At 39.2% G+C, this 26,913-nt stretch overlaps 1 protein-coding gene across 2 annotated transcripts in view; it reads left to right on the forward strand.

Annotated features, from left to right (window-relative positions):
• LOC102223256 (carbonic anhydrase-related protein 10-like) overlaps positions 1-26,913 on the forward strand; it is an 86,837-nt gene that overhangs the window by 49,287 nt on the left and 10,637 nt on the right. For both annotated transcript variants that reach the window (XM_023349653.1, XM_023349654.1), the window contains exon 4: positions 26,500-26,685. In XM_023349653.1, the coding sequence (XP_023205421.1) occupies positions 26,500-26,685 (186 nt within the window). The remainder of the gene's footprint in view (positions 1-26,499; positions 26,686-26,913) is intronic.

The following is a 26,913-nucleotide window of genomic DNA, read 5'->3' on the forward strand; positions in this document are numbered from 1 at the left end:
TGCCTTGGACTGAACCATTGTTCTAATAATGGTAGGGGGGGACCTAAAGGTTCATTCTTATTTTCTTCTGAGATAAATGGCAGATTTATTTAGTTTCTTTTGTCTTTTCATATTGATATTATTTAGATGCAAACGTTTCTGCAATTATTTTTTGGGGGGGACAATTCTAGACGTTTCCCAGATTGGGGGGGGGGGCGGAGGGGTTCGGCCCCCCCGGCATTTACGCCTATGGTAGCTATATGAAGTAACAGTTTACTTTGCTTTCACAATGATGGACTGATTGTCAGTCCATTACAAAGCTAATAAATCAGCAACATCTCAATCATTCCTTCACATTGAAGGTCCAGTTAGCTCAATAGATACACAGGAGGACGTTTTGTCATTCACTCACTTTTCATAAAGAAAGAATGGGGCTGAACTGGAGACCATCTTGCTTTCTATACTAGCATGCAGCTGCTAATACCATATCAGCAACAATTAAAAAATCCTATTTTTTTACAGCAGATATATCATTTACTTGGTACTAACAATGGAATGTTTATGGAAAATACCTAAAAGAATCATTTAAATTACATAAATAGCAGGGCAGTTTTTTCTAACCTAAATTTTCTTCCTCCAAAATTTACAAAATGCAACATTAGCGACTGTTAAACGAAACTAAACATCTTTAGATCTCAGAAACATAATAATTTCACAGAAAGACATTTCTGTGTCATTTACTCCAATCTAATCAGAATTGTGCGGAACCTTTTAATATAAATTTCATATAATAATATTGCCATTTATTTGCGTCAGAATGAAAAATTAGAACGTGGGAACAAATCTACATCCAACTTAAATGATAATGTTTCTCATAATTTGATTCATTTCAAATTTTGCTGCCTTTCTTTAGTGAGATGCAAACAATCAGAAATAGACTGAGTATTACTTAAGATACATTACTACAGAATCATTTTAGATTTTTTGGTCTGAGTTGAGGAGTTGCTCCACAAAATTATAATTTCACAGAGCAGTAGATTTTACCGATAATGGAATGATAAAAACTGCACTTGTGTGTAAATGAAATAAATTGCAGTAGTTTGGAACAACAGGATAACAACGTATCCTTTCTAAAAGTATCAGCTGCTGCTCAAGCAAATTTTAAAATGGCAACAAAAAAAAAATCAGAATAATCCTACAAGCCTTATAGCAATGTGACTATGCAGTAATAATTGATGGTGTTATTGTACAAAAGTTGTCAGTTTGATACACATCCATACAGAACAAATCCAGCACTGCTTTAAACCTGAACTCATGCAGAATGTTTGTGTGAAACATTGAGCTATTTTTTTCAAGTAGCTCAACTTGAAAAAAAGACTCCAAAACAAATCAGAGAGGAACACAAGAGTTTCTCATGCAGCTCCAGTGATAGATGAACCAAACCAGAACTTTATTTTTCCGTCGGTACGTACAGCAGCTCGCTCTGCACTGAGCTGATGTACTCGCCTCACCTGACCCAACTTCAAGCCAAATAGTAAACATCACAGTGGTGGAAAAAAATCTGCTGGTGTCCAAATGGCCACCTGGAGTCATTGTAAATTTAGTCCACTTCTGAAACCTAATAAAATCAAAAATAAATTCAGGAATTTGAAATATATATATATATTTTAATTATCATTATTTCTCTTGATTTAAGCATTCCAAAAACATAGGGAAGCATGATATTTGCACTGATAGTAAGAATAAGACTTTCATTTTCTTCAAATTTGGCTGTATAAAAGCTGTTTTGTCCACAGTCATGAGTAATTATAGACCACTTCTGACCGACACTTCATTAAGCTGTTCTTTGTTTCTAACAGCGCTTCTTGTTGTGATGAGGGCTCTAAAGTATCACAGGCCCGAACTCCACAGTGTTCTCAGAGAGCAGCGTGAGCCACTAATCATGGCTGCTGTGGCTGCAGTTGTTCACACAAGATATCATGAAATCACAAGAGCGACAGCAGAAGGTCGAGCCTCTCTAATCCAAACCAGCGGAGAATGTGGGTCAGGCGGGCTAATGAAATATCTGGCTTACTGAGACACAGTACCGGAGCTCATCTACGTGGAGTTCTGTGAAAATCCAGGGAGCTGTTCTCTGTCTGGTCTAATTTATAATAAAAACGCATCGATTTTCATGTGCCTCATGTTGTTTGAAAATGGCCGTAACTTTAAACATGTGCATACAGAAAATTGCTTCCGTGACAGCAGAAATATTTTATTACAAACTTGAGGTACAATACGTGTTAAAATACTTGTTGTAAAATTAAAATGAAACGAATAAAGCCGTTTCTCCAGCTGAACAGAAACAAAACTGGGAGAAAGATAGAGAACATCATCCAGTTCTACAGTCCTTCACTGAGAGAACAGACTTTAAGATACTGTTAGTTTATAGATCACTGACCAGTTTAGCACCACAACACATTAAAGATCTACTGGTGGTGTATCAACCTTCCAGACCTCTCAGGTCTTTTGGTTCTGGTTCTGCTCTGCATTCAGAACCAGAACCAAACATGGAGAAATAACATTCAGCTTCTATGCACCACAAATCTGGAACAAACTTCCAGAAAACTGCAAAACAGCCGAAACACTGAGTTCCTTTAAATCTACACTAAAATCTCCCCTGTTTAAAGTTGCTTTTGAACCATATTGGCCAAATTATTTGATGTGTATTGATGATTTTGATGATGTCACTCATCAAAAAGTAATGTTTGCTTCTGGTTTTCTCAGTTATTGACTGTACGGTGATTTTTTTATGACTTTGCATTTTTGTGTTTTTATGATGTAAAGCACTTTGTTTGCCTTGTTGCTGAAATGTGCTATAAAATAAATGTGTTTGATTGAAAATTGTCAGTCGTCAGGAGAAAAGAATTGCAAAAACATACATTATGAGTCTAACTGTAGATTTGGGATCTTCCAACACATGAACAGGGTTCTTCAAAGTGTGAGGTTTTCCTCCCCCGGGGGGCATGAGAGTTCTTCCAGGACAAGTTTTCTTCCAGAATTGTTCTGGATTAGCTTCACTCTGACCATCTTCTCTGTTCATCATAATTATTCTACAGATGATAGATGTTAATGGCCACATTTACTCACATGAATGTTCCACATTTCTACTTTCATGTAGTTTTTAACCATGTGTATGTATTTATTTTCTCACCTGAGCACATTTAGCTGATGGAATTTCATTACCTTTAAAACAGTGCTTTATCTCCACAGAACCTTTACCCTCTCCTATATCAGCCTCCACTCTAAACGGGAACGTTCTTAAAACTATCACTCCCCAAACTCATCCCGTTTAGCTCAGTGTCTCTGTTAATCATTGTGACCATTTTTGTTCTCTGTTTTTTTTATTTCCCACAAAATGCAGCTCTTATTTGCAAGAGCAAACTGAATCATTTTGTCTGCCCTCTTGCTTACAGACAGCAGTTTCTCTGTTCAGAAGCTAAGCTGGCAGGTTTCTCAAACGTCCACAAAAAATATGATCTGCATTAAATCTGCAGCAAAGATCTCGTCCTCACCTGGTCTCCATGTAAGCCTCATGAATGATTGCGCTACTGATTTGCTGCTTTTTGCTCTTCCGTCTTCAGAAAGGTTGTATAAGGTGAAAAACTCTCATGTTGCTAGAATGATTCATCCATCAGCTCCTCCCCAGGAAGTAGTTTGTTTTTTTTTCTTTGTTGCATGGAAAGATGAAATTCATTGAACATGCATTAAAAACTCAGGACTAAATAACAATTCAAACTAAATACACTCTGCGTCTGGTTCCTTCTGCTTTTGAACTTCCATTTTCTCCAAAATAAACCTTAGAAGTGCCTACTATCAAAAGCTGCATTCATACTCCATTAGAGTACCTGATCATGCCCTTCACTCTCAAAAGCTGCGTTTCCATTACAAATTTGCTCAAAACTTTGTTCATATTCTACTGATGTTGAAAAAACACAATTTCAAAATCGGCAGTGTTTCCATTAAATAAGAAACGTAATTAAAATCACACGTGAATAAGTTTGGTCACGTGATAAGTATTAAAAAAAAAACATGTCACGCCGTCATCCTCCTCCTACTTCCTGTCTTCTTTTTCTTCGTTTCTGCCAGTAGTAACATCTGGTTGTCGATCACATGACTCGTGCGAGGCGAACAACGTGTTTCCTTTGTAAATCTGCACAACGCTAATTGTGATGCAGCTGAAAAACCGTCTTATCCTAACACAAAAACATTTTATCAGAAACCATGTTTCTTTTCTTTTTTTTATTGACGTGTTTCCATTAAGCGAATTTATTTTCATTATTCCAATTTGCACAATTATATGGTGAATGGAAACGCAGCCTACTATCACTGCTGATCTGTTCCAGGACCTTGTTTGTGGCATACATATATAAACCTATCACTGCTTTACACAGCTTTTCTTTTTGTCTTCATGCTAGTTGTTTTCTAACTGTCTTCTGAGGCCAGAAGCAAAACTGTTGCATTGATGCTGAGACTAATATGCACATGTGAACTCTGCTTACAAATTAGGAAAATAAAATTTAAGAAAGGATTACAGTGGATTTTGGGCTGTCGGAGTGAAAATAAATGCATTTATTTAAAAACCATCCAAAAAACTTAGAGTCCATCTGCCTCCAAGAACCTAATATGACACTTATTAGGTTTGTGGTTGCAAAAACCTTAGCAAAAAAAGAATTGCACCAAAATGCAAGTTTGTGGTTGCAAAAACAACAAAATGTGGAAAAAAAATTCAAGCCCTTTTAACACTTCTGCAAGGTACCGTATAATTACTGTACATCTTCCAAGCTGTGTAATCATCTTAAACAAATAACTTCCTTACTTTGTCCTTTTTAGTGGGAATTTTTGTTCTGTTGTATTTGAATTTTAGAGGAGAACTACAGTGCAAGGAGACAGCTTGACAGTCTGAATGCCTGGGCCAAGATTTGCCAGCCGACTGGCAGTATTCAAACAGTAAACAGCAGGAGAGAGACAATGAGCTCACATGTTCTTCCTCTGCTGCTCCGGCTTCCTGTCTGCAAAGATCAGTTTATACTGTGCTGGTTAGGAAGAGGAGATGCAACACCGGCTCTGCATTTCTAATCTGAATATCTTCAGCCAGTCTAGTTGTTCTTTCATCAAACATTAAAAGTTCTTTACTCCGGCCTGGCAGAGTTGAGACTTTGATTCCACCATGCTTTTTATTGGCTCCCAGACATCTGGCGGTTGAAACATTAATAACTCGCACTTCATTAAACATTGACTCGCAATTGGAGTTGTTTTGTTCGAGGATACCTGCAGTGCTTCTGAGAACCACGGTGAAATACAGGCTCACAGTCTCAGCTTTACTTTGACAGGTTAACTTTGTTTCTTGAAGAAACAGCAGGAGTCAGTCGGCTTCTGTTCATTAAACTATCAAGATGTTACATTTCCTGGATGACTGAGAATCTAAACCAGTATAGAATGTTAACACTATGTTCAGATTTTAAATGATTATAACAGATTCAAGAGGAATCTTTTTACCTTTTACATACATAAATATCACAAAATAAGACTCGGGTTCTTGATGGTAGCAGAATACGATAAAGCTTTGAATAAAAATTGAACAATTTCTTTAGCCCCAGTTTTAATATTCTTCAGAAAACAGTTGTAATTTGAATGTATCTAGATGTGGTTTGGTAGCAACGTCTCCCTCTGTCAGGTTGTCTGTGCTTGTTGGATGTAGCACATGTTGGATCATAAAGGTCAACATGCTGTGTGTAGATGCAGGTGAAGAGTCTATCAGAAAATCAGTCTTGCCATCTGTTACGTCCCCAAGGCAGCCTAGGGGTTCGGGTGGAAAAGCAGACACCACTGCATGTAAACCTGGAACCTACATTAGGTACAAAGGGACTATCTGACATGAAGCCACATCAGCAGGTAGAAGCAGCGCTGGTATTAGCTGGCTGCGTTACTCAGCTTTTTGTTTTCACAGTCCCTCCTTTCAGTTTTACTTTAAAATACAATAACCATTCTCAGCCATTTTATCATATTTGTAGTCCTAATGGAAAGACCTAAGGAGCATCCTTCTCTAGACTCCATGAATCAATAAAAAGTGACCAATTAAAACAAAAGGACACAGGTTTCCCTAGTGGTCAGCTGATCAGTTCCCATAGTTCCTAATAAGAGTGCAAGGGGGCCTTCAATTGAGTTAGATGGCTGATGGCTGCTTCCTTAAAAACAACTTGAGTTTCTGATCTGTGTGTCAGCTCTCTGCCCTCTCTCTCTTGGCAGTGGGGACGGTCAGCCTTGGCATCAGCAGCTGCTATGTCGGCCCTGGGAGGTTGTTGGTTCTATGATAAGGTCTTGATGTCTCATTCTGGATTCAGAGCAGAATTATAAACAGGGAAACAAATAATGATCTTCTCTCGAATCTCAACGAAACAAACCAGATGGATGTGGATTTCAGGAGTAACAGGAAAATATCAAAACCAATTTTCATCATGTGAGAAGTGGAGGGGGATTGTGCAGTGGATACCTCAGGCTTCCAGCAGACTGAAACAAAGGCTGAACTGTCTACAAGAAGAAGGAACAGAGTAAAGTGTACACTCCTTGAAGCTTAGACCCTTCAGTGTTTGCAGCTCGATGCTTCATATCATCTGTTTATCTGCTGTGAAGAGTTCAATTTCTTCTGCTGCGATCTGTTGGGCAGCAGCTGTTTTAAAAAAGAAAATCTGGTTCTGCTTTGGGGACTGCTGTGGAACCAATGCAGAATGATAGGTAAAGAATGCATCATTAAATGCAGAACATAACATGGATAACTCTGACTATAATGCAAAGTGTCTTTGTGGATTTGAAGCTTGGTCAATCCTCTGCAACACAGACCACTGCAGAAGATGCTTCCTTCCATCACCATCTCTGACTCTTGACGTTTTTATTGAGTGAAACTGGGGCCTTTCGCCCAACAACTGCTGGAGATGGAAATTGTTTTTCCATTGTTTAGGCTTAACACTATTCCAGACAGAGCAGGCCTTAGAGCAAGACAGGATTGAGGTTATCAATAATTCAAACTATTCAGATTTCATGCAATTAATATTTTAATTACCAACAGTCCAGTGAAGTGAGCTTGTCTGCTTTATGGATATTTTTCTTTCCCATCTTCTCACTAACCGGTAGAAAATAGTTTTACATTTGTTAAATGTTGGTTTATCTCAAATGTTAAAGGCTAGCTAAACTAAAGTAGCTATGCTAAATTAAAGTAGCTATGCTGAACTAAGGTAGCTAAATAAGATCCATCACTGTGGTGACCGATCAATGGATTAAGAACCATGTGTCCAATAATAAAGATCGAACTTTTTAGCTATTATTTTCCAGAAAATCAGGTGATGCCCAAATTTTGATCTAAATTATTAGCTTTGTTAACAATTCCCTCCAGCAATATATTGCTTTAAAAACGGTTTGTTGTGTGTGTGTGTGTGGGGGGGGGGGGTGTAGGGGTGTGTGTGTGGCATTAGTTGCCTTTATTCAACTGCAGCTGGACAGGAAGAAGGGCAGAGAGAGTGAGAGGGCAAACATGCAGTAATGATCAGGACCAGGAGTCGAACTGCGTTGATGACTTCAGCCCCTACATGGTGCTGCTGCTCCAACACGGAGCCATGTGATGCTCCATTTATGATCATGTTTGAGTCCAAGCCAATTACCAAAACCCTTGAATTCCGTTATGCATCCAGGGTTTTCTGCATAACTTCAAAACGTTTTGTGGTCACACTCTTGTGTTTGCTCCATTGGAAGTAAGAACATGTGAAGGATGGAGCTCTGAGCTTCCTAAGAATCACATAGTAAAGTTTGCTGGTGAGGTTCTGCTCTTTGCTCAAATCAGGGACTTGATTTTTAGTAGCATTTAATACCAGGCATGTAAAATCCTCCTGGGTTCCTGCACTGACTTGTGTGAGTGTTTTGTATACTTCACTGGTTTTCCACTGTCCTCTGGATGGCTTTTACCATGAAGATGTGTGACTGCAGGCTGCATGCTGCTTTACTTTGGATCAGAGTTTTTGGTGTTTTGAGTCGGCCTGGCTGGAGTTATCAGGGGAATGTGTAGGATTGTCTCAGAGCTCCTGGCTGAACTGAACCAAATTTTCCAGGCTTTCTGGGTATTTATAGATTTCCTGTGTGGGATGATTTCAGCACAGTCAGCTATATCTTCCCCTGTACTTCAATTCTGTTTTTTTTAAATTACAACTGCATTTTATTAGCCATCCATATTGGAGCACAACACTGACTTATTGTGGTTTGCAGGTTCATTTATTTTCACACCTGACTTTCATGTTCCAACAAAAATTCAGCAGTACAACATTTTGGCACTTTTCCAACAAAAACAAATTATGTAGATGATAATGAAAAACTCTTTCCAAACATCTTTCTGTTCTAGTACCAACAGGTTGTCCTCCTGTGATGTCACTTTTTATTTATGGTAAAGATGAGCGTTTTCAACATCCAGCTAAGAATGTGTCGAACTTCGACTGAAAAAAAATTCTCTCTGCAGGTGTTGTTTTATATTTCCAAAATTGTCAGAAAGTAAAGGCCAACAGCAGCTGGGGTGACAGCTCAGCTTTCATATAACTGGATATTGTAAAGCTCACAGGCATGCTTACTAGACGTTTTACTGCATGAGCATTTCAGGGACAAAGTGGAGACCGAATGCTTACCACTATGAGAGCGCAATAAGCTAGCACCCTAAAACTGAATAAAATGTTTTTTTACTTTTTCTGCCCCTGCAGAGCCCGCCCAGGGCTGGTGACATCGATTCTCAGAAAAAACTTCCCGTCCTCCAACTCACATAGAAAACTGTCTCTTGGTCTCTCCCTCTCATTTTTATCTGAAACCATTTAAAGGGCCGTCTTCACGTCACGGCTCTGACACCAACACCAGAATGACAGTCAAGTTCTCCCTGCTGAGCAGAGAGAACATGTCTGGTATGAATGGACACTGGACAGTCATTCAATGCATCCTGACTTAGTTGCACTTCTGCAGCACAGGAGATGATCTTCCATAAAGATCATCTCACCTCATTGGTTCTCCCACTACTGCTATGCTGATGATACCCAGCTTTCTCTTCCATTCCCACCTGATGACCAGATAGTCTCAGCACAAATCTCGGACTGTATCCCTGACCCATCGTCATGGATGAATGCCCATCACCTCTAAGCTCTTGATGCAGGCTAAGGTCATTTCCTGATCTGGGTACTAGAACCCAGTCTGTGCTGTGAAGCCTCTGCAGATGTTCCACAACAGAGCAGCACATCTTCAGTTTTTATGCTCCAGTAATCTGGAACAAACTTCCAGAAAACTGTAGAAATGATAAAGCACTGAGTTCCTTCAAATGATGGCTGAAAACCTATTTGTTTCAAGATAGCTTCAATTAATAACTGTAATATCATAAACTGTAGACTGTTTTTCCACTGCAACATAATGTTTTTCACTCATTTGTTGTTTGTTTGCTTTTTTTATAATATAAAGAACTTTGAATTGTCCAGTTGCTGAAATGTGCCTTACAAATAGACTTGAATTGCTCTGATAAAGGCTGATGTCATCTCGGTCATTCCTGTCATCAAGAGATTGTTGGCAGCAGAACCTGTTTCAGAAAGCAGGCTTAGCTAATTCTGACTAGAAGGCAGATGCTCTGAGTAAACTTACCTGGCTCTGTGAGGAGTTAACAAGCTTCAAAGTGCACATTTTTCACCAGTAAAACTAGAAATGCTAATGATGGTATAAGGAGAATATCAAAACATTAACACAAAAACCAATGGTATTGCTGCTGCAAAATAGCGCGAGGTAGCGTAGCAGAAATCAAGTCACTGAGTGAGTGTGATTTCATAAAGAACTAAAGTTTTATGCTTGATTTTCACTTCTCCCATTTCCAAAAAAGGAAAAAAAAATGTTGAGTGATTTTTATTTGAACCAAATATTAATAACTGTTGCATTTTCACATCAGGTAATAAGGAACATTTAGTGAAATCAGATGACTCAAACATCCAAGTCATGATGTCTAAAAAGCTCAGCTTAAACTTAAAATGTAAGTAAAACTACATTTGTGCTATTCGTGATTGATGATAATAACATAAAAGAACACCTACTAAGGATTGAACTCTAGAGTTCGTCATGGCCTCATTATGTTTATGTGAGTGATAGATTCCCATCCGCCTCAAAGGCCTCGACGTTTAACTGCCGCGCTAACCTTCCTGACAGCATCCTGTTGCCGTTAAAATGGAGTGCAGCACAAAGAATTTGCCCTATTTGAGCAGAGCAGTCTGCAGGGTGCAAGTTTACTGAGATAAATTATTGATGTGGCAAAAAACAGGAATGCTTGAAAATATAAATGATATATTTATATTCTAGCTGCCGTTTGATCAGCCTCCTGATGAAGATGTCAGCAGAGGGTTGGTGTTCCAACATTGACAGGCTCCTCTAATAAGGAACCGACCCAGGATTCCTGATGCCTGGTTTTCTGAAACCAGATGTGCGCAAGTGCATACCCATAAACCTCCTCTGAATTTTCACTCATCCCGCTTTCTGAATCCAGGCCAGGCGTTCTCCACGGAGACGCACCTGGCACAGCCTGGTGGAGGAAGTGCTTTCATTTCTACCGTCAGTGTTTACCCACTAAACTGACAGACATTATGCAGGTAAGATGTTCACAATTGTTTTAATTTAGTTTCTGACATTTCCTAAATACTACAAAGTGATGGTAGTTCCTCCTTAGAGCAAGCGCTTCATAAATATTCATCCAAAATGTTTTCCCACAATTGCTCAAAAACCTAGTTTATCAACAAATACAGGATTTTATGTTGGATAATTTTTTTTTATTTTAATTGCCCATTTAACAGGTCCTGTAAAAAGTGAAACTATAATAAGCTTATGCATTTATTAGACTTGCCATTGACGGTAATTAAACTATTTCTGTTTAGTTTTTTTTTTTTCATATACATATACAGTACATATAAATATATATATTTGAGCATTGTGTGTATTTTTGATGCGTGTACTCAAAGGTAAAAATTACCTAAATAAATAGTAATAGTAAAAAAATAAATAAACTTTATTCATGCCTTAGTGATAATGCAACCTTACCACAGCAAATGTGAGCTGTTTACATCAGAATCATATGAAAAGTTCAGCTGATCTGAAATGATCAAGAGGAAATAAGCAGCCACTTCTTCCAGGAAGCCCCACATGCCTCGCAAGAGTTAAAAGCTCTATTTGAATATTTTATTTCATGATTAATGCTAGTGTGCATCTGCTGAGTGAGAGCACATCGCACGGCCATCTGTCCTGGCCTGCCTGCACGCGCTCTGGGAAGAGCTGAGGAGAAAAGGAGGAGGGAGATGGAAATCTCCACAGAGAGGATGTGTTAGTGCGTCGCAAAAATGATATCGAGGATAAAGAGCAAACATGCTGATGTGTATCTATAACTTACTGTGAAGGACGCCTCACCCAGGAGACAAACTGAAAACTGGACACCCTGAGCTTTATGTATTACAGTTTGCATGGTATCAGGTTATCTGGCCATGTGTCTCTCTGAGTCCTTAACTTTATGCATAATAGTAAATACTTCTGTCAACCAGCTGACCAACGTCGCACATTTGGCCAATCAGCAGGAATTATACAATTGTTAATTTGTGGTTGTTTTAGATGTATTGAAATCAGCGTATTTTGCAAAACTGCCATGCAAACATTTTATTCACAATGTGACTTTTGTGATCAACAACACCAAAGTGTACATTTGTAAGTAATGCCATTCAAATCCTTTGCTTTTACAGATCTCTAAGTATTCCTTGGCAGTAGCTTGGGGAGAATTAGGTCTTAAAGGCACAGTTTTATGTAAAATCAACTTTTTTGAGCTTTGATGTTATAATGCAGGGACAGAGTCTGTCCTGCATTATGGTGGGACTGTGTGTCTGCTGAGCTCATTATATGATCTACTTCTCAACGCTGGTAAAGATGTTTTTTCAGGGTTAATAGAGGAGCTGTGGTGTGGCGACTTCCTGAAGGCGGAGTTTCAAAAAGAGCAGGAGTTTCTTAAAGAGACAGAAGCCAAATTTCAGCACGATAAATTATGAAATGACAAAATGTCTATGTTATATTTAATAGAGCGTTTTTAGAACAACTGAAGGTAACAGTTACTTGTTTGTGCTAGAAAATGACCCCATGTACCTGAAAAAACATGTAACACTGTTCCTTTAACATCAGGCCTTTCCAACACCTTGACTGTTTTCTGCAGCCTCTGTGTTGCAGAGCAGCTGCAGTGATGACCAAACTTCAGACGGTGGATCATTTGTCTCCAGAATGCTGTTCCTCTACCACCCTGCTCCACATTACCTTTCAGATGTTTATGCTGATGGGCTGCCATTGTACTGTGGGTTATGGCCAAACATCTATGCTTGTAAAAAGAACAATGTTCCATAAATCTAGTGCTTTATTTCATTATAACTTTGCAAACACTTTGTCCTTCAGCCATTCTAACCAGGCTATACTTGCTCAGTGTTTTAATAAATGGCCCCTCATAAACATTTCACATACTGAGATGTGTAGCGTCTGAAATGGAGCTCTTGGGTTTGTTGATTATCATTGTTTTGCCTGAACGCATTGGCAATATCCCTAAATATTTTTCCTCCTGTGTCTAATCTTTCTCTCCGGGGATGGATGGATTCCAATTTATTTGGAAAAAAGCCTTGCAGACTTTACAGACTGATGGGCAGCAACAGCTTTGTGTCCTTTGCCTTTTAAATTCTATGGAGCAATGAGGCTGTATTTGGCTCTCTACATGCAGGCTTTTAATTCTGGCTTCTTTTTGTTTTTATGAATAATTACAGCATGGAATATGTGTATGCGTGTGTGTACCATTTGATGCATTGTGGGGACTATTTTTCGGACACATACTGCATTGTGGAGACCCACTTCTCCTTGTGGGGACCGAAGCCTGGTTCCCACAAGGGGAAACACTGCTTTCTACTTTTGGGTCAGGTTTAGGACTAAGATGTGAATTGAGTTTTGGTTAGGGTTAGAGTCAGAGTTGGGCTGAAGAAATGAATGAAAGATGAATGGAAGTCAATGCAAAGTCCATGTGAAGATAAAAAGGCATAATGTGTGTGTGTATGTGTGTGTGTGTGTGTGTGTGTGTGTGTGTGTGTGTGCGTGTGCGTGCGTGCGTGCGTGCGTGTGTGTGTGTGTGTGTGTGTGTGTGTGTGTGTGGGTGTGTGTGTGCGTGTGTGTGTGTGTGTGTGGGTGTGTGTGTGTGTGTGTGTGTGTGCGTGTGTGTGCGTGTGTGTGTGTGTGTGAATTCATACACTTGATTTAGTACAACAAATAGCAGGGAGCAGGCATTGCAAACAGTGTTGTTTAATAATATTTGGTGAAAGTAATAAAATATATCTGTTCAGTGCTTTGAACTGGGATGAATGATTCATATTTTATCCCCAAAACTGAGTGTAAGAAAGATTAGAGACGCTACAATAAAAACATTTGCTGTTCACCCTCCAGATGTGCCAGAGCTCGATTAGAGTTCTGCTTTTACAGCCATCAGAATATTTTTGTCCCTTTTTAAGGATTTTGAGTTTTATATTAGAGAAGATTGCAGCATCAAGACTCCAAATACCAGCATTTCACCCAGGCAAAATAACAGATCTTCTCTTCTATTATCACTCCTTTAGCACACATCACTTTTATTATTTTTTTTATTTGTAGAAAATGTTTTGAATCATGTACAATTTTCTGTCAACGTCACAATTGCATATGGCTTTGTGTTGGTCTTTCACATTAAATTCCAATGAAATATATTTATGTTTGTGGTTGGGTGTGAATACTTTATGCGTGTGTGTATACATATATATATATATATATATATATATATATATATATATATATATATATATATATATATATATATATATATATATATATATGCATGTGGGGGTGGGGGGTGTAGGTGTGTGTATGTAATGTTTTTGTACATTTATATTGTCATATTTATATTTCCAGTTTAGCTTGTATTATGTTTTTTTCTACACTGGACTGTCTTTTTATTCTGTTTTTCACTTCTGTAACTTTTATTTTGACCCTGTCCACTTTCAGTCTTTACAGCCTGAATTTCCCACTTGGACTAATAATCTTATCTTTATAACCTCATGCTTGGATCACTACAACTCCCTTTTACTAGGAGATGCCCTGCGTGCTCTGTCACGCCTACAGCTTGTGCAAAACGCTGCAGCCCAATTTCCAACTGGCAAAAGAAAATATGAGCATATTACTTCTGTGCAGGCTTCTTTGCGCTAGCTTCCAATTTAATTTAATCGATATTAAAATTATCTAACTGGTTTTTAAATCTCTAAATGCTCTGGCTCCTGTATATTTGTCAAGATTCGCTTCAGTCCCATGTTCTCCCTTGTTCACTCCAGTCATGAGTTTCTGCACCGGTAGCCACTCCCCCATTAAGCTCCTCTAGGAACAATATTTCACTACTTACCATCTAGACGCTCTTTAATAGCCTATAAATAATAATATGACCCTGTGCTCCGCTAAATGCCAACTTGAAACCATGTTGCCCTGGAATGATCTCCAACTTAATCTACATCTGACTAAGTACTCGGGCACCATTCGCTGCGGCGTCAGAGGAACTCTGCCGAACGCTCTCAGAAGCTGACAAATGACTGTCCTCATAAAGACCCTGAGTGCTCTGCAGCACGCTGACATTTGCTAATACATTGGACATGTGTTTGTGCACGGTTGTGAGTCTTTGTGAAAGTGACAGTTCATTAGTCACATCCTATCGTGCAGCCTGATTCCTGTGCGCACGCACACACACACACACACACACACACACACACACACACACACACACACACACACACACACACGCAAACACAGATTTATGCAAAGGAACAACTACACACTAAAACAGTCCCATTGTAATTGATCAGTGACGGCTTTATGAAACTGTATTCCATTAACTCATCTCAGGGTAACTTACTCATCATTAGATTTCATTTATTTTTTATGGAACATTAAGTAATATTAATATACAAGCCTGTTAAATTACAGTTTCCTTCATTTGTAGTCAGTGTCTGTTACAGTAGCGTTGTTCATTTGAAGCGTTCGCCTGCATGAGCCCAGATGTTAACGTCTCCTACACTACAGAAAGCTTTTCTCAGATAAGTTTGATTCACTCACATCAGATCATCTGTTTGGATTTAAGCCCAAAAATTATTCTCCACATGCAGTGCCTATAAAAAGAACTCACTGCCTTGGATATTTTTTCTATTAATTTTGAACAAAATTCAATATTAAACAAAGGGCTAGATTGTTGTAGCATTTCGATCCATTAGTTTCAATCATGAAAATATTTTTCTCCATGAAGGGCAAAATTGAAAAGGGTTTCTTTTTCTGTCAGCTGGGCAAAATAAGTGCAGCAAATAAACGTCTCACTAAAGCTTTTAGACCCAACAGCTGATGAAGAAAGGAGCATTCCTTCAACATGGCTGTCTGCAGGGAGCAGCATTGGCTGCTGGCCCCGGTGCCTGACCCTGATTATAGGGCCCGTGTGTTTAGATGATTTCTGAAAGATTTACAACCACCTTTAAAGGCACAGTACTCACCATGCCTGTGGATAGATTTTGTAAGGCTTAAATCTGCTTAGAAAAGATTAGCACTCATGAAGTTTCCAGGAGAAATTGCAGGGAAGTTTTCACCTTCCAGAACAGATTGGAAGAGGAAAGAAAAATAGAAGTAGAACAGATGGAATTTAAGAAAAGATCTCTGACTTGTATGACCTGTTAAAATTCAAAGCGAAACCGAGCAAATTCCTGAGTGGACTGAAAACAACAAACCGAATGGAGAAACTGACAAAGGCTTTGAAACATGTAACAGGATTAGGGAGTTGGGAGCCTGGAAGAGACGAGGTGAGGGAATCGAGATGTAAAGACACTGAGAGCAGATGAAGGACAGGATTAGATGGAGGTAGACAGAGGTGACTGTGGGGTCAGTCTGAGAAAAAATGAATCATTCTGAATGCCAATATGTTGAGCTTTGTCTCCCATTTACACACACATACAGCTCCTGTTTTCCACCGGCCGCTGAAAGTTATAGCTCAATGTGAACAACGTCCTGATTCAGACTGACAGCATAAATAAGTTTTACATGATGACTCACAGAAATCCACATGAAATCCAAGTGCGCCCAAAAATGTTGTTTCTGTTAGCCGAGGCTTCCTGACAGAATTTCCGTAGCTCTAATTGGATTTCTGACGTGTTTTCATGGAAATATCCCACATAAGGGACGTCTTTAAACTATAAATGTACAATCCTATTTATAGCAGCTGGTTTTAGAGGATGAAGTTTGCTCTTCATCATCACTTTGTCCTCTTCTCTGCAGGCGTCTATTTAAATGAACTGCAGCAACTTTAAGCTCCAGTCTGAATGTAAATTAGACATCAGTTTCACCCAGTAAGTCTTAAAACACGTAATTAGAGAGAACAGTACATCATCTGAGAATGCACACTGGCTACATGGTAACTACTGGGCCCGCCTGGAACAGGGGCCCGCAACATTTACAATCAAAGAAGCCTTTTTTATCATTTAGAGCTGCAAATGTTATGAAAATTTTGATTAAATATGCATTTTACAAAAGCTAGGTTGGTGTTTATCAAACCAGACAGGGACCAGTTGGCCGGCCATGACCCTGTCTAAGATTTCTTTCAATGAAAGATGATTTAGATGCTCAGTTTCATAAAAGTAGGTTGGACACATCGACATGTTACAAGGTGGAACACACAGAACTAGTTTGGAGGGACAGTGTAGTCATATGCCTGCTGATGTCATGTAGGAACTTTCAGGGAAACAACCTTTATTATTTTTGAGGATATTAAATTTTCAAAGTAAGAAATTATTTTTTCTTTATCATTTCATTCAAACTCAGACATTTCCAGCCTGAGTTTTTCCAAAGCTTCTCATCTCTGACATGTTCTTCTCAAACTAAAAGTGTAATTATTAATCCAAGGACTGTTTCTATTCTAATAAACCAGACCAGAGCTATTAAATTAGAGTTTAGATCGGACCTAAAAAATCCAACGTCGTGTCCAAACCCGATCCAACCTCTAATTACCTGTAATTAGGGGGCCGAGGCTGAAGTAAACCTGACGTATTATTTTAAGCTGCTAACAGTTCAAAATGGTAGCAGTTGCTTGTTGTAATTGCAGGGTGAGTGAAGCGCACATGTTCTGGGATGTGTGTTTGCTAAAGTCTAATTAACTTCTGCACCTTACTTTCCTCCTTTCCTCAACAGGATAAACTTCCTGTGCCTCTATTTAGACTATAATAATTTTTTTTTTTTACTTATCATCCAGAGTAATTTAAAGTCTGGAAAATACAGTAATTGTGCGCCACTAAGGTGGGGAAGGGCAGACACTTATTAGAGCTCATCTTGGCAGATCAAGATAAAGGTACCGCAAGTTTTTTTTCATATTTTTTATTATTTTTACCAATTAAATGACTAAGACTGAAAAAAGTGATCAACAAACATGACTTCCACTTTGTAAAATCTTCTAGGAATCACAGTCAGATTTTATAGATAATAATTGCGGTCCTTTCATCCTGAGGATGTTTTCGTCTCCCTGTAGCCAGAGGTATAAAAACAGAAGTGTCACAGCATCCATCAGGCTGGCCTTAACTAGTGGTTGTCTCTGATCTCGAACAGCCGTGTGTGCGCCGCCGCCTTTAAAGATAAATAGAGCTGTTTTCAATAAATGGGTTGAAAACAGGCAGAAGTACTTCTGAGAGCAAGTCAGCCAAAGGCGACCAGATTCCGCTGACCTCTAAGCTTTCAACTGAAAGCTCTCGAGGCAATTTCACATTTCATAAAAAAAAAAGTGTTTGATGCAGTTCCAGACTGTGAATAGCCTTTGTGCTGTGAGAACAGCGCAGTAGATCAGTATCTGATCACATCAACTCCTCTGGTTTTGTAAAGAAAAGCATGTTATGTTAGATGGAAGCGGTTGCTATGAATGTGAATAAGCACTTTGAAACCACTGGCCATGTTAAGCATCTCGTGACTGATTACAGTGCACGGCGGTGTGTGGACAGTATGCTAATACACTCATGAAGACAGACAGACATTTTTACTGCTACTATGTTTCTTTTTTTATCAGATGGTTGAGTTAAGTGATAAATATTTCATATGTTTGAGCCACTTTCCTTGACAAATACTTTAGGTTTATGCTAATTGGTAATAATTTGTCAATGGGATTAAGATCTAATGTTTTCATCTCAGAGCCTCTTGGTTATTTGTCTTGTTGTGTTTCGTGGTGCTCCATTTGTTTCTGATGACATGGTGAGTGATTAGTGTAGGAGCAATCGTACAAGCAGCAATATCTTTGCTGGTGAAACCCGTTTGATAATGATTAAGTAAAGATGACAGTCTGTGTTTTCTTGAAATAATCACAGTTGGCAGTAGAAGTACTCCACTCCCTTTAAAAGAAATAATTCAGTCAGAATAACAGAGTAAAATCATATGCCCTGTACACTTTGACACCTTCCATAGCATTTCTTTTTGGTTTTAACTTTATCTTTCATTAAATGTATGCATTTCATGACTGCATTTCACTTTTCATAGCAACATAAGCTTGATGCAAATTGCTGGGAAAAATCCACAGAGATAGAGGATGATGTCATACCTGGTAGTCCTGTGGACTTGATTTGATTGGGGAGCAAATTTACAACATTTGCTACATTTTCACTCGTCGCAGTTCGCTTTCATGTTGCTCTGTCCAAAACAAATCAAATCCTCTGAAAAACATGTTCCCCTCCTCACCTGTGGTGGCGCTGCACCAAGAACCACCGAAGGAAACGACACAAAAATCTCAGAAGAAGACGCTGAACACAACTTCCTTTTTCACTAAATGTAAACAGGAATGGGGTGGTGTCAGATTTTAGCGGTTGGAGGATTTCTCTTTTGTCTTTGGCTAAAAACCACGAGTCATTTCTCCTGCTAGGCTCACGGGTTCGTTTCGGTTGTGTTTACCCAGAATGCCCTGTGCCATTTCACGTTCTCACCTCCCTAAACGTACCGAACCAGCAAACGATCCAAGTTCCAATAAAGCGGATTAAACAGGGCTGGTGTGAATGCATCCCGAATCTCTCAATTGTTTTCCTCTACTTTTTCTCCCTTCCATATTGTACCATTTAAATATGTAATGAAGTCAGAGACCTACCACAGAGATGTGATTTGGCAAAAATTCACCGACTGAGGTTGAAGCAGAGTTTTATTCTGCACCTGAACCTGGGCTTGCTAGTTTACTGCAGAAACAGAACTTCCCCGAAGTGGAATGTTAATGATTAGCACGCGGTCGTAGCATGTGAGCTTCCAACCTTCTGCTGCGGTGATGTTGACGCTGTAAGAATGGCTTCCAGAGAGAATTTCCAGCACTTTGGAACCTCAGCAAATAGGGTTTCCAAATCAGCACATTGCTTCAAAAATAACTTCTTCAAAAATGAACGAGTTCGTTGTCGCAGGACGGCAACGAGGGCTGCTGGGGTAGTCGAACATAATCATATTTTGAAGCTCATAACAGACTACAAGAGATTCAACTGAGTAAACATTTATTTGAAGTGTGGATTAGCCTTGGGAAGACGTTCAAACCTGCAGTGTTGTCGTTTCATCATGTGTGTGTTGCAGGAATCCTTGGAGGGAAGAGTAGTTGGATATTACGAAGCGCCAGCAGCACAGCGCTGTGAAACAGCAAGCCAAGCAAAGCTTTCTGCTCCCCGTCCTCTGCTGTGATAATTAGGCCCACCGTGTCAGCAGACGGATAGTCAGAGAGTATGTCTCTAATAGATACTGACGGAGGACTTAAATTAAAAACCCCGGCCCTTACTGTGTCCTCATTGGATTACATGCATTATGCAGCGGCCTATTACAGCCTGACCGCAGGTGGGACCACTCACTTCTCCTTTTAAATATTAGCATTTCATTTCCCTCAGAGTTGTTGAGCAGTGCTGACGCTCTCTCTCAGCCATTCCTCATTCTATTTTTTTATGTCAATCAATGGTTTAGCTCAGTGGTGGTGAAATTGTCTAATGGTTTCAAATAGTTTGCATATTTCAGTATTTTAGCCTGATTTCACCCCCTTTTTTATTTTTCTCTTAGATTTGGGATTGTTTGTTGGTGATGTTCTGTCTTTGTATGAAGCACACAAATAATGCAGTGACTATTGAAAACAAGCTTATCTGATGGGCTTGTGGTTCTGTTAACAGCTGAGTCAACTCATTAGGATATTAACAGGACTGTGGAGAATTACATCTGAAAGTTAGACTGGAGTTGAAGACCATCTGCAATAGAAGTTCATGACTGAAGAGAAACGCAGCAGACATTAGACTAAGCAACCAGCAAACAGAACATCAACCAACACAAGAAAGACTCAAAATTGAAGAGATAAGATTCAAAGTTCATATCAACTTCCAACTCTGTTAAACCATGGATGTCCAAAGTTTTTGTCACAAAGGCCAAAATTGTTGAGTCAAGAATCCTCTAAAAAAAATACCAAAAAACAAGATCAAGCAAATAAATGACTCTTTTTATTTTTTATTTCTTATTTTCTAGGAAAGGTGTGTTACTCAACGTAGATCAAAAACTTAAAAAGAATTTTGCATGTTCTTAATACAGATATTTTCTTTTAATATCTGTATTTAAAAAAGCATCTAGTTTTTCCATTCTGGGGTTCAGTTTATTAAATTAATTCACAGCATAAGAACAGCATTTTTATCACTTTCTTCCAAAACACTGGCTATATTTATCCAGGCTTAATGAATTAGATAAAAGCTGATTGGGAGCAGAAAGGTCAGCTTTCCAGTAAAAGTCTCAGGGTAGATGCAGTTCTGCTTGTTTTAAAGGCTTGGTTATAAAACGGTGAATACTTAACTTTTTCCATCTGAAAAAAATTATGTCAGTATTCATTTTACCCTGATTACAAATAAAAAGTATCAATCTGAATCGACCACCTGAGCTGGACGGGTCAGATTTGGATGATCCTTAAATTGCAGTTGGTGGGGCCGCACAAAACCAGTCCAAGGGCCACAAAGAGACCCCAGGCTACAGTTTGGACACCGTTGGTCTAAATCTTTTAAAATTCTCTTAACGACTAATTAATCACAGCCTAATTATAATCTGAATATATGTAATTCATCTCAGATATTACTGATCAGAGCAATGTTTGGGTTGAGCTATATAATGCTGCTCTGCTGAACTCAGGTTGTTTATTTTGGAGAGTAAAAATAAAAAATTGCATGACTGGGTCTCAAAACATGTCGAGTCCCTGAAGTACTCAAAGGGCAATAAGTAGTCAAGATTTGTTTTAAATCAAAACTCAGGCTCAACCATCAAACATGTGCAACCCCAGTTTATAGCTGGCATAAAAATAAATCTGTTCCCCTGACTACAAGTGATGGCATCTCAGTCTTTAGCTCCATATCAACATCCGTATGCACACTTTCCGTTTGTAAAAAGCAAAGTTCAAAGTTCTGTTTAACCAGGAGAGGCTGTAATTTTCAGCTCTGCCAGAAGTGAGAAAAATAATCACACTGCTTGCTGGCTCTATGGAGGAAGAAATCTGCTTCCAGGCCTGCAGGACCTTGTGGACAAAAACAGTCAGAGCGATCTGAGAACCAGCTGGAAATGTTTACAAGCCCAAATGTTGAGGGGCATGCAAACAAATTTACTCTGTTCATGAGCTGTGTGGGCAGACGGTGTGGCCCAAGACTCGGTTGTATTAATTCCGCCTTAGACCGACTCCAAACACGTCTGAACATCCTGGTTGTCACACCGCCACCAGTGGTTCCTTATTCCATCCTGACCTCTCTGTGACCTCCATTAGCTTCCGTGGCGACTGATGAGCTGCTACAAGAAGTAAGAAGTTCAATAAAACTTCTCTAATGAATTTTGTGTCACAACCAGAACTGGATCAGAAGTTCACATCCTATTTCATATTTAGTCACCAATGACGTTACTCCTTTTCCTTGAGAATGCGCTAGCCTATTTCTAGATTTGGAATCTCTTGAATCCATTTCTGTTTAAAGGGGCAGTATTATGTAAAGTTTGAGAAATCCTTTAATCTCTATGGGAACCATTCAGCTGTGCAAAATCCCTGGGTAGACCTAGCTCTCTGCCTTCAAGATGAAGCTTCTCCTTAGAGCTGCAGTTTCCACCTCCATGTCTGCCCCACTCAGCTCCTTCAGACTAGCTGTCAGCAATTAGCAAACACCTGGTGGAACTGTGGATCTGCTGAGCTCATTATAGGAGCTGATACTTAGTGAAACTTTGGGAAAAACATTGTTAAAAGTTTAAAAGAGGAGCCATGTTGTGATGACTTCCTGAAGGCTTAAGTTAAAGCAGATAATATTACTGATTTTGTGATATCAGCAATATACAGTATGTTGATATCACAACTGTTCTCTTTTATAGTGGATGATTTAATTTTTCATTATTGCCACGATAGGAGCCGTATTTTAAAACAATGTTTTACAAACAAGAGGCAATAAGTCCAGTTTTTTTCGTTTGTCGAACTTTTAGAAATGACAGCAGCTGCAGTTTGCCACAGCGAAGGGATAATAGTGCTAAAAAAACAACTCAGAATCACTTGCATTCTTCTCTTTTTCTCACTCTCTGTGTCGACTTTGTCAGCAGAGCTTTGTGAAGGGAAGTGTTTCATTATTTAAAACGTTTGTTGTGGAGTCTCCTCCATTGTTTCTTAGAAAACATCTGGGATCTCCTTGTTCTGCCAGTAATTATGGAAGCTATCAGGACCATCCAAATCATTGTAGCCTTATGTTATTTTATTCAAAACACTAGGGGGAGTTATGGAGTTGACAGCATTTCTATTTTCTATTCTTAATTCATAGTTGTATAATAAACATGCCGCTATGAACACTTTGTTCTCTAACATCATACAACTTGATGTGCCAGGATCTCAAGCAGCGAGTTCTTTCAGTCGCTGCAGAATAAAAGCGACGCTGGAGTCGGCACTGAACTCTGTCATCATTCTGATGCAGCCAGTTCGTCCAAATGCACTGAGAGTTTTAAATATGAGGGACAGCATGCTGTGCCATCCTCAGTATGTTAACATCTGCATCAGATTCTGCTGATTTGTTTCTCAGATAAATGAGACAAACTTGGGGTGGAATTTGAATAGAACTGGACTTGTCATGAATTGCGGTGGAGAGAGGTGGTGAGGCAGACGCAGATGGAACCAGGTTAGATGAATAATGGTGATTTAATTAACAAAAATCCCAAACAGTCCAAAAACACAGGCAGCACGACTGAGCGGAAGCCAGGGCTCAACGCCGGTAGCAACTGGTTTACGGCTGGACACACGAAGGACTGAACGCACATTAGACGAGGACCCGACAAAGACACAGACACACAGGTGACACTAAATACACAGGAGGGTAATCAGGGAATGAGAAACACCTGGGAGTAATCAAAGGGAGGACAGGACAACACGGAGACAGAGATACACAGAAAACTCAAAATAAACACACAGAAAAACACGGAACATGACGGGACTGAGTTCAAGTGGAGAGGCGGGTAGAACTGCAGCCTTGATGCACTGGGCTGTCCTGGAGTCCTGTTTGTGTGGACTGGTGTCTTGTCCAGGGTATGGAGCACCCGTCATCCAATGATGGCAAAAGACGAGCACAAACCCACACATGAAACCCTGGAAGCAGTTGTAGAAAATGAACGGATGAACTGAACTGAATTATCTGAGTTCAGTTTAGAACTAAAACATGAACCTCCCTGGCCGTCCAAAACAAAATCCACTGGGAAGCTTCAGCTTGGTCAAAGTTCTGCAGCTAAGAGGAAACAACACATCAGTCCCATATCTTGCTTTCTTGACTTTTTAGAATACATTTTAAGCTTCCTATTGTTGGTGGTGGCCAAACATTTTGTCACATGGGCCCAAATCATCAAGAATTATTTAGAATAGAATAGAATTCAACTTTATTGTCATTTCACTGTCAAGTACAAGCAACGAGATGCAGTTTGCATCTATCCAGAAGTGCTCTACGAGATATAAATATTTATTTACAGATGTACAAGACTATGTATGTATTGGACTATAAGGGGTTATAGCAAGAGATATAGATAGATATAGATATTTGGGTGAACTAAAATCTGCTTTTAACGGAAGTCACCAGACAGTTGGGCTGTTTAATATAAAATTTATGAGAAAGCAAAAGAAATTGCTGTTGCAACTGTTAGAACATTTTAATTATATTAGCCTAGGGAGAAATAAAAATCATCCATCTGCATCAATTTGTGCTGGTGCACAAAAATAGCCTGGAGACCACTTGTGGCCCCGGGGCCAAACTGCTCACATTCCTGAATTACAAACTTCCTCTGTAAACACTGAGGTGTAAAAAAGTGTTTGCCCTCCTGATTTCCTATTTTGTCCATGATTGTCACACTTCTGTGTTTCAGAACATCAAATCAATTAAAATCTTAGTCAAACACAACACAAGTAAACACAAAAGGTGGTTTCAAATGACAAAACTCCAAACCTACATGACAGCCTGTGTAAATATTTAACTGATTTAAAATATTTGAAGAAGAAAAGAAAATCTTTTCATTATAGGAAAAAAAAATGTTGTGCTTATTTGCTCTACAAATTCTGGTTGCTTCGTCATTCATCACATCCTTCAGCATCAGTTTGAGGAATGCTACATGCTAACATCTTTCAGTCTGCCGCAGATAAATAAAATGAGGCAAAATAAACTTCAGCTTCAACAACACATAAACTCATTTTTTCATTTAACTGAAAATGTTGTCAAAATTCCTTCATTTAAGAATGAAACAGTTGAAAATCAGACATCTCACATACTATCTCACATCTCTCATCAGACACAAAGTTACATTTAGGACGGTAAACCAGAAATTCAATCTTCCTTCGCTGTTGGTGCTTTCTGGCCCTGTTGACAGGTGTAGAGCTCTGATAATCACAGACATTTTTAGAATCTAAATCCTTGGCCTCATTCATTATAACAGCAAGCTTTTCTTTCCGGATTATGCTGTGCATAGATTCCAGGCTGGTGAGTAATTGTTTAATTTCATATTGCCCCAGCAGTGGCATGTTACAATTAAACAGAAGCAGTGTGCTTGCTCCTCTTTTATTTTCGACACACAGCAGTAGAGAATGCGTAAATGCTGCGCCGTCATGCAGTATGTGAGATGAACAAGGCTGGCAGCCAGACGGAGGACGCTAATGGTTCATGTGTCGCCACGGGTGTTATGAGTGACGACACGCAGCTCTGCATGTGTTCAGAATGATTCATTTTTCATGCATTGTAAATTTAGATTTGTCTGTTAGTCGTTTATTGAAGACATACTGACAGAGATCCTCTCTTTACTCCAAAGTCATACAGAAATCCAGCAGTTAACACGATGTCATCTCCTGTTCCCATAGCGGCCACATCTGCTGTTTCCAGTCATTTGCGGACAGTGATCATAAGGGAATCAAAGCGGAGTTTGTATGACTGCAGCTCCTTTATATTTTATGATTCTATCAGGAATTATGAATGGGCTGTTACCCAAAGTACTCAAAGGATTATGTCTGAGTGATTAACTGAGGCCTTAGAACTGTGTCAAAACTAGATTAAATGAAAGAATTAAACATTTTCCCATTTACAGCCTCGTTCCAATCTTCCGTTGATGATTTTCCAGTTAGCATTGCAGAGCATTCAGTCTCAGCTGCAGTCAGATCAGAATATGTACAACACAAACAAGCTTCACACTGTTAGCTTAGCTGAACAAAAACATTTCACTGACAGAGACAGAGTTTTCCACGAGGGCGTATTAGAGTCACCGCAGATATAAAGCAAAAATGAAGAGTAAATTTCTCAAAAAACTCAGAATTTTTTTATATTAATCTCAGACATTTGAGAGGAAAAAAAAGCTTGAAAAGTCCAAAATTTTCTAGAAAAAAAAAAAAACTTGGACATTTCTTTCAAAAGTCATGGCAGCCTTTCAGTTCCTTCAGACTAGCCAGCAGCAAATAGCAAACGCCTGGTGGAACTGAGAATCTGCTGAGCTCATTATAGCAGCTATTTCTCAGTGCAACGCTGGTGGAAACTTTGTAAAAGGGTTAATAGAGGAGCTGTGTTGTGATGACTTCCTAAAGGCAGAGTGTCAGAAAGCAGAAGTTTTTAAAGAGACGGAGGCCCAATTTCAAGATGTTAAATTAAAAAGTCAAATTTATTTTAAGTCATATTTGATACGTACACTGTGGAAACACAAAAACTTCTGAGTGGAGCAGAGTGGATGAATGGTAGTGGGAACAAAACCCACGCTGAATATTATGTTTACGCCTTTTGTATCATGACAGGTATTTAACTTCACCTGTCATGAAGAAAAGGAATTTGAAACATGGACAATTTTCAGGTGACTATGATCTAATATAATCCAATCCCTGTGTTTTTTTTTTTCTCCTAGATGTATGGCACCATGTACAACACAGGAAAGCATGTGTCGCTGCGGCCGGACAAAACACATCTGGTGAACATCTCTGGGGGCCCCCTGGGTTACAGCTACCGACTGGAGGAGGTCCGCCTTCACTTTGGGAGTGAAGACGCTCTTGGTTCTGAGCATCTCCTGAACGGACAAGGATTTCCTGGAGAGGTGAGATGTAAAACCTGAGCAATGAACACTCACAGGGGAAAAGGCATGGAGAAAAATGTTCAAGTGTTCAATACTATACTCTTTTTTTCTTTGTGCTCTGCTTTTGTACCACAAAGACCATTTCTATCGACAAAAACAGTAAAAGCATGAATGTGAGCCTTGTCCAGCCTCTTGTCGTTGGTCTCCCACGGCTGCAACTTACAGTACCTGTCACCAAAGCTTTAGGCA

This window comes from Xiphophorus maculatus, chromosome 16 (assembly GCF_002775205.1).
Source record: "Xiphophorus maculatus strain JP 163 A chromosome 16, X_maculatus-5.0-male, whole genome shotgun sequence".
Taxonomy (NCBI): Eukaryota; Metazoa; Chordata; class Actinopteri; order Cyprinodontiformes; family Poeciliidae; genus Xiphophorus; species Xiphophorus maculatus.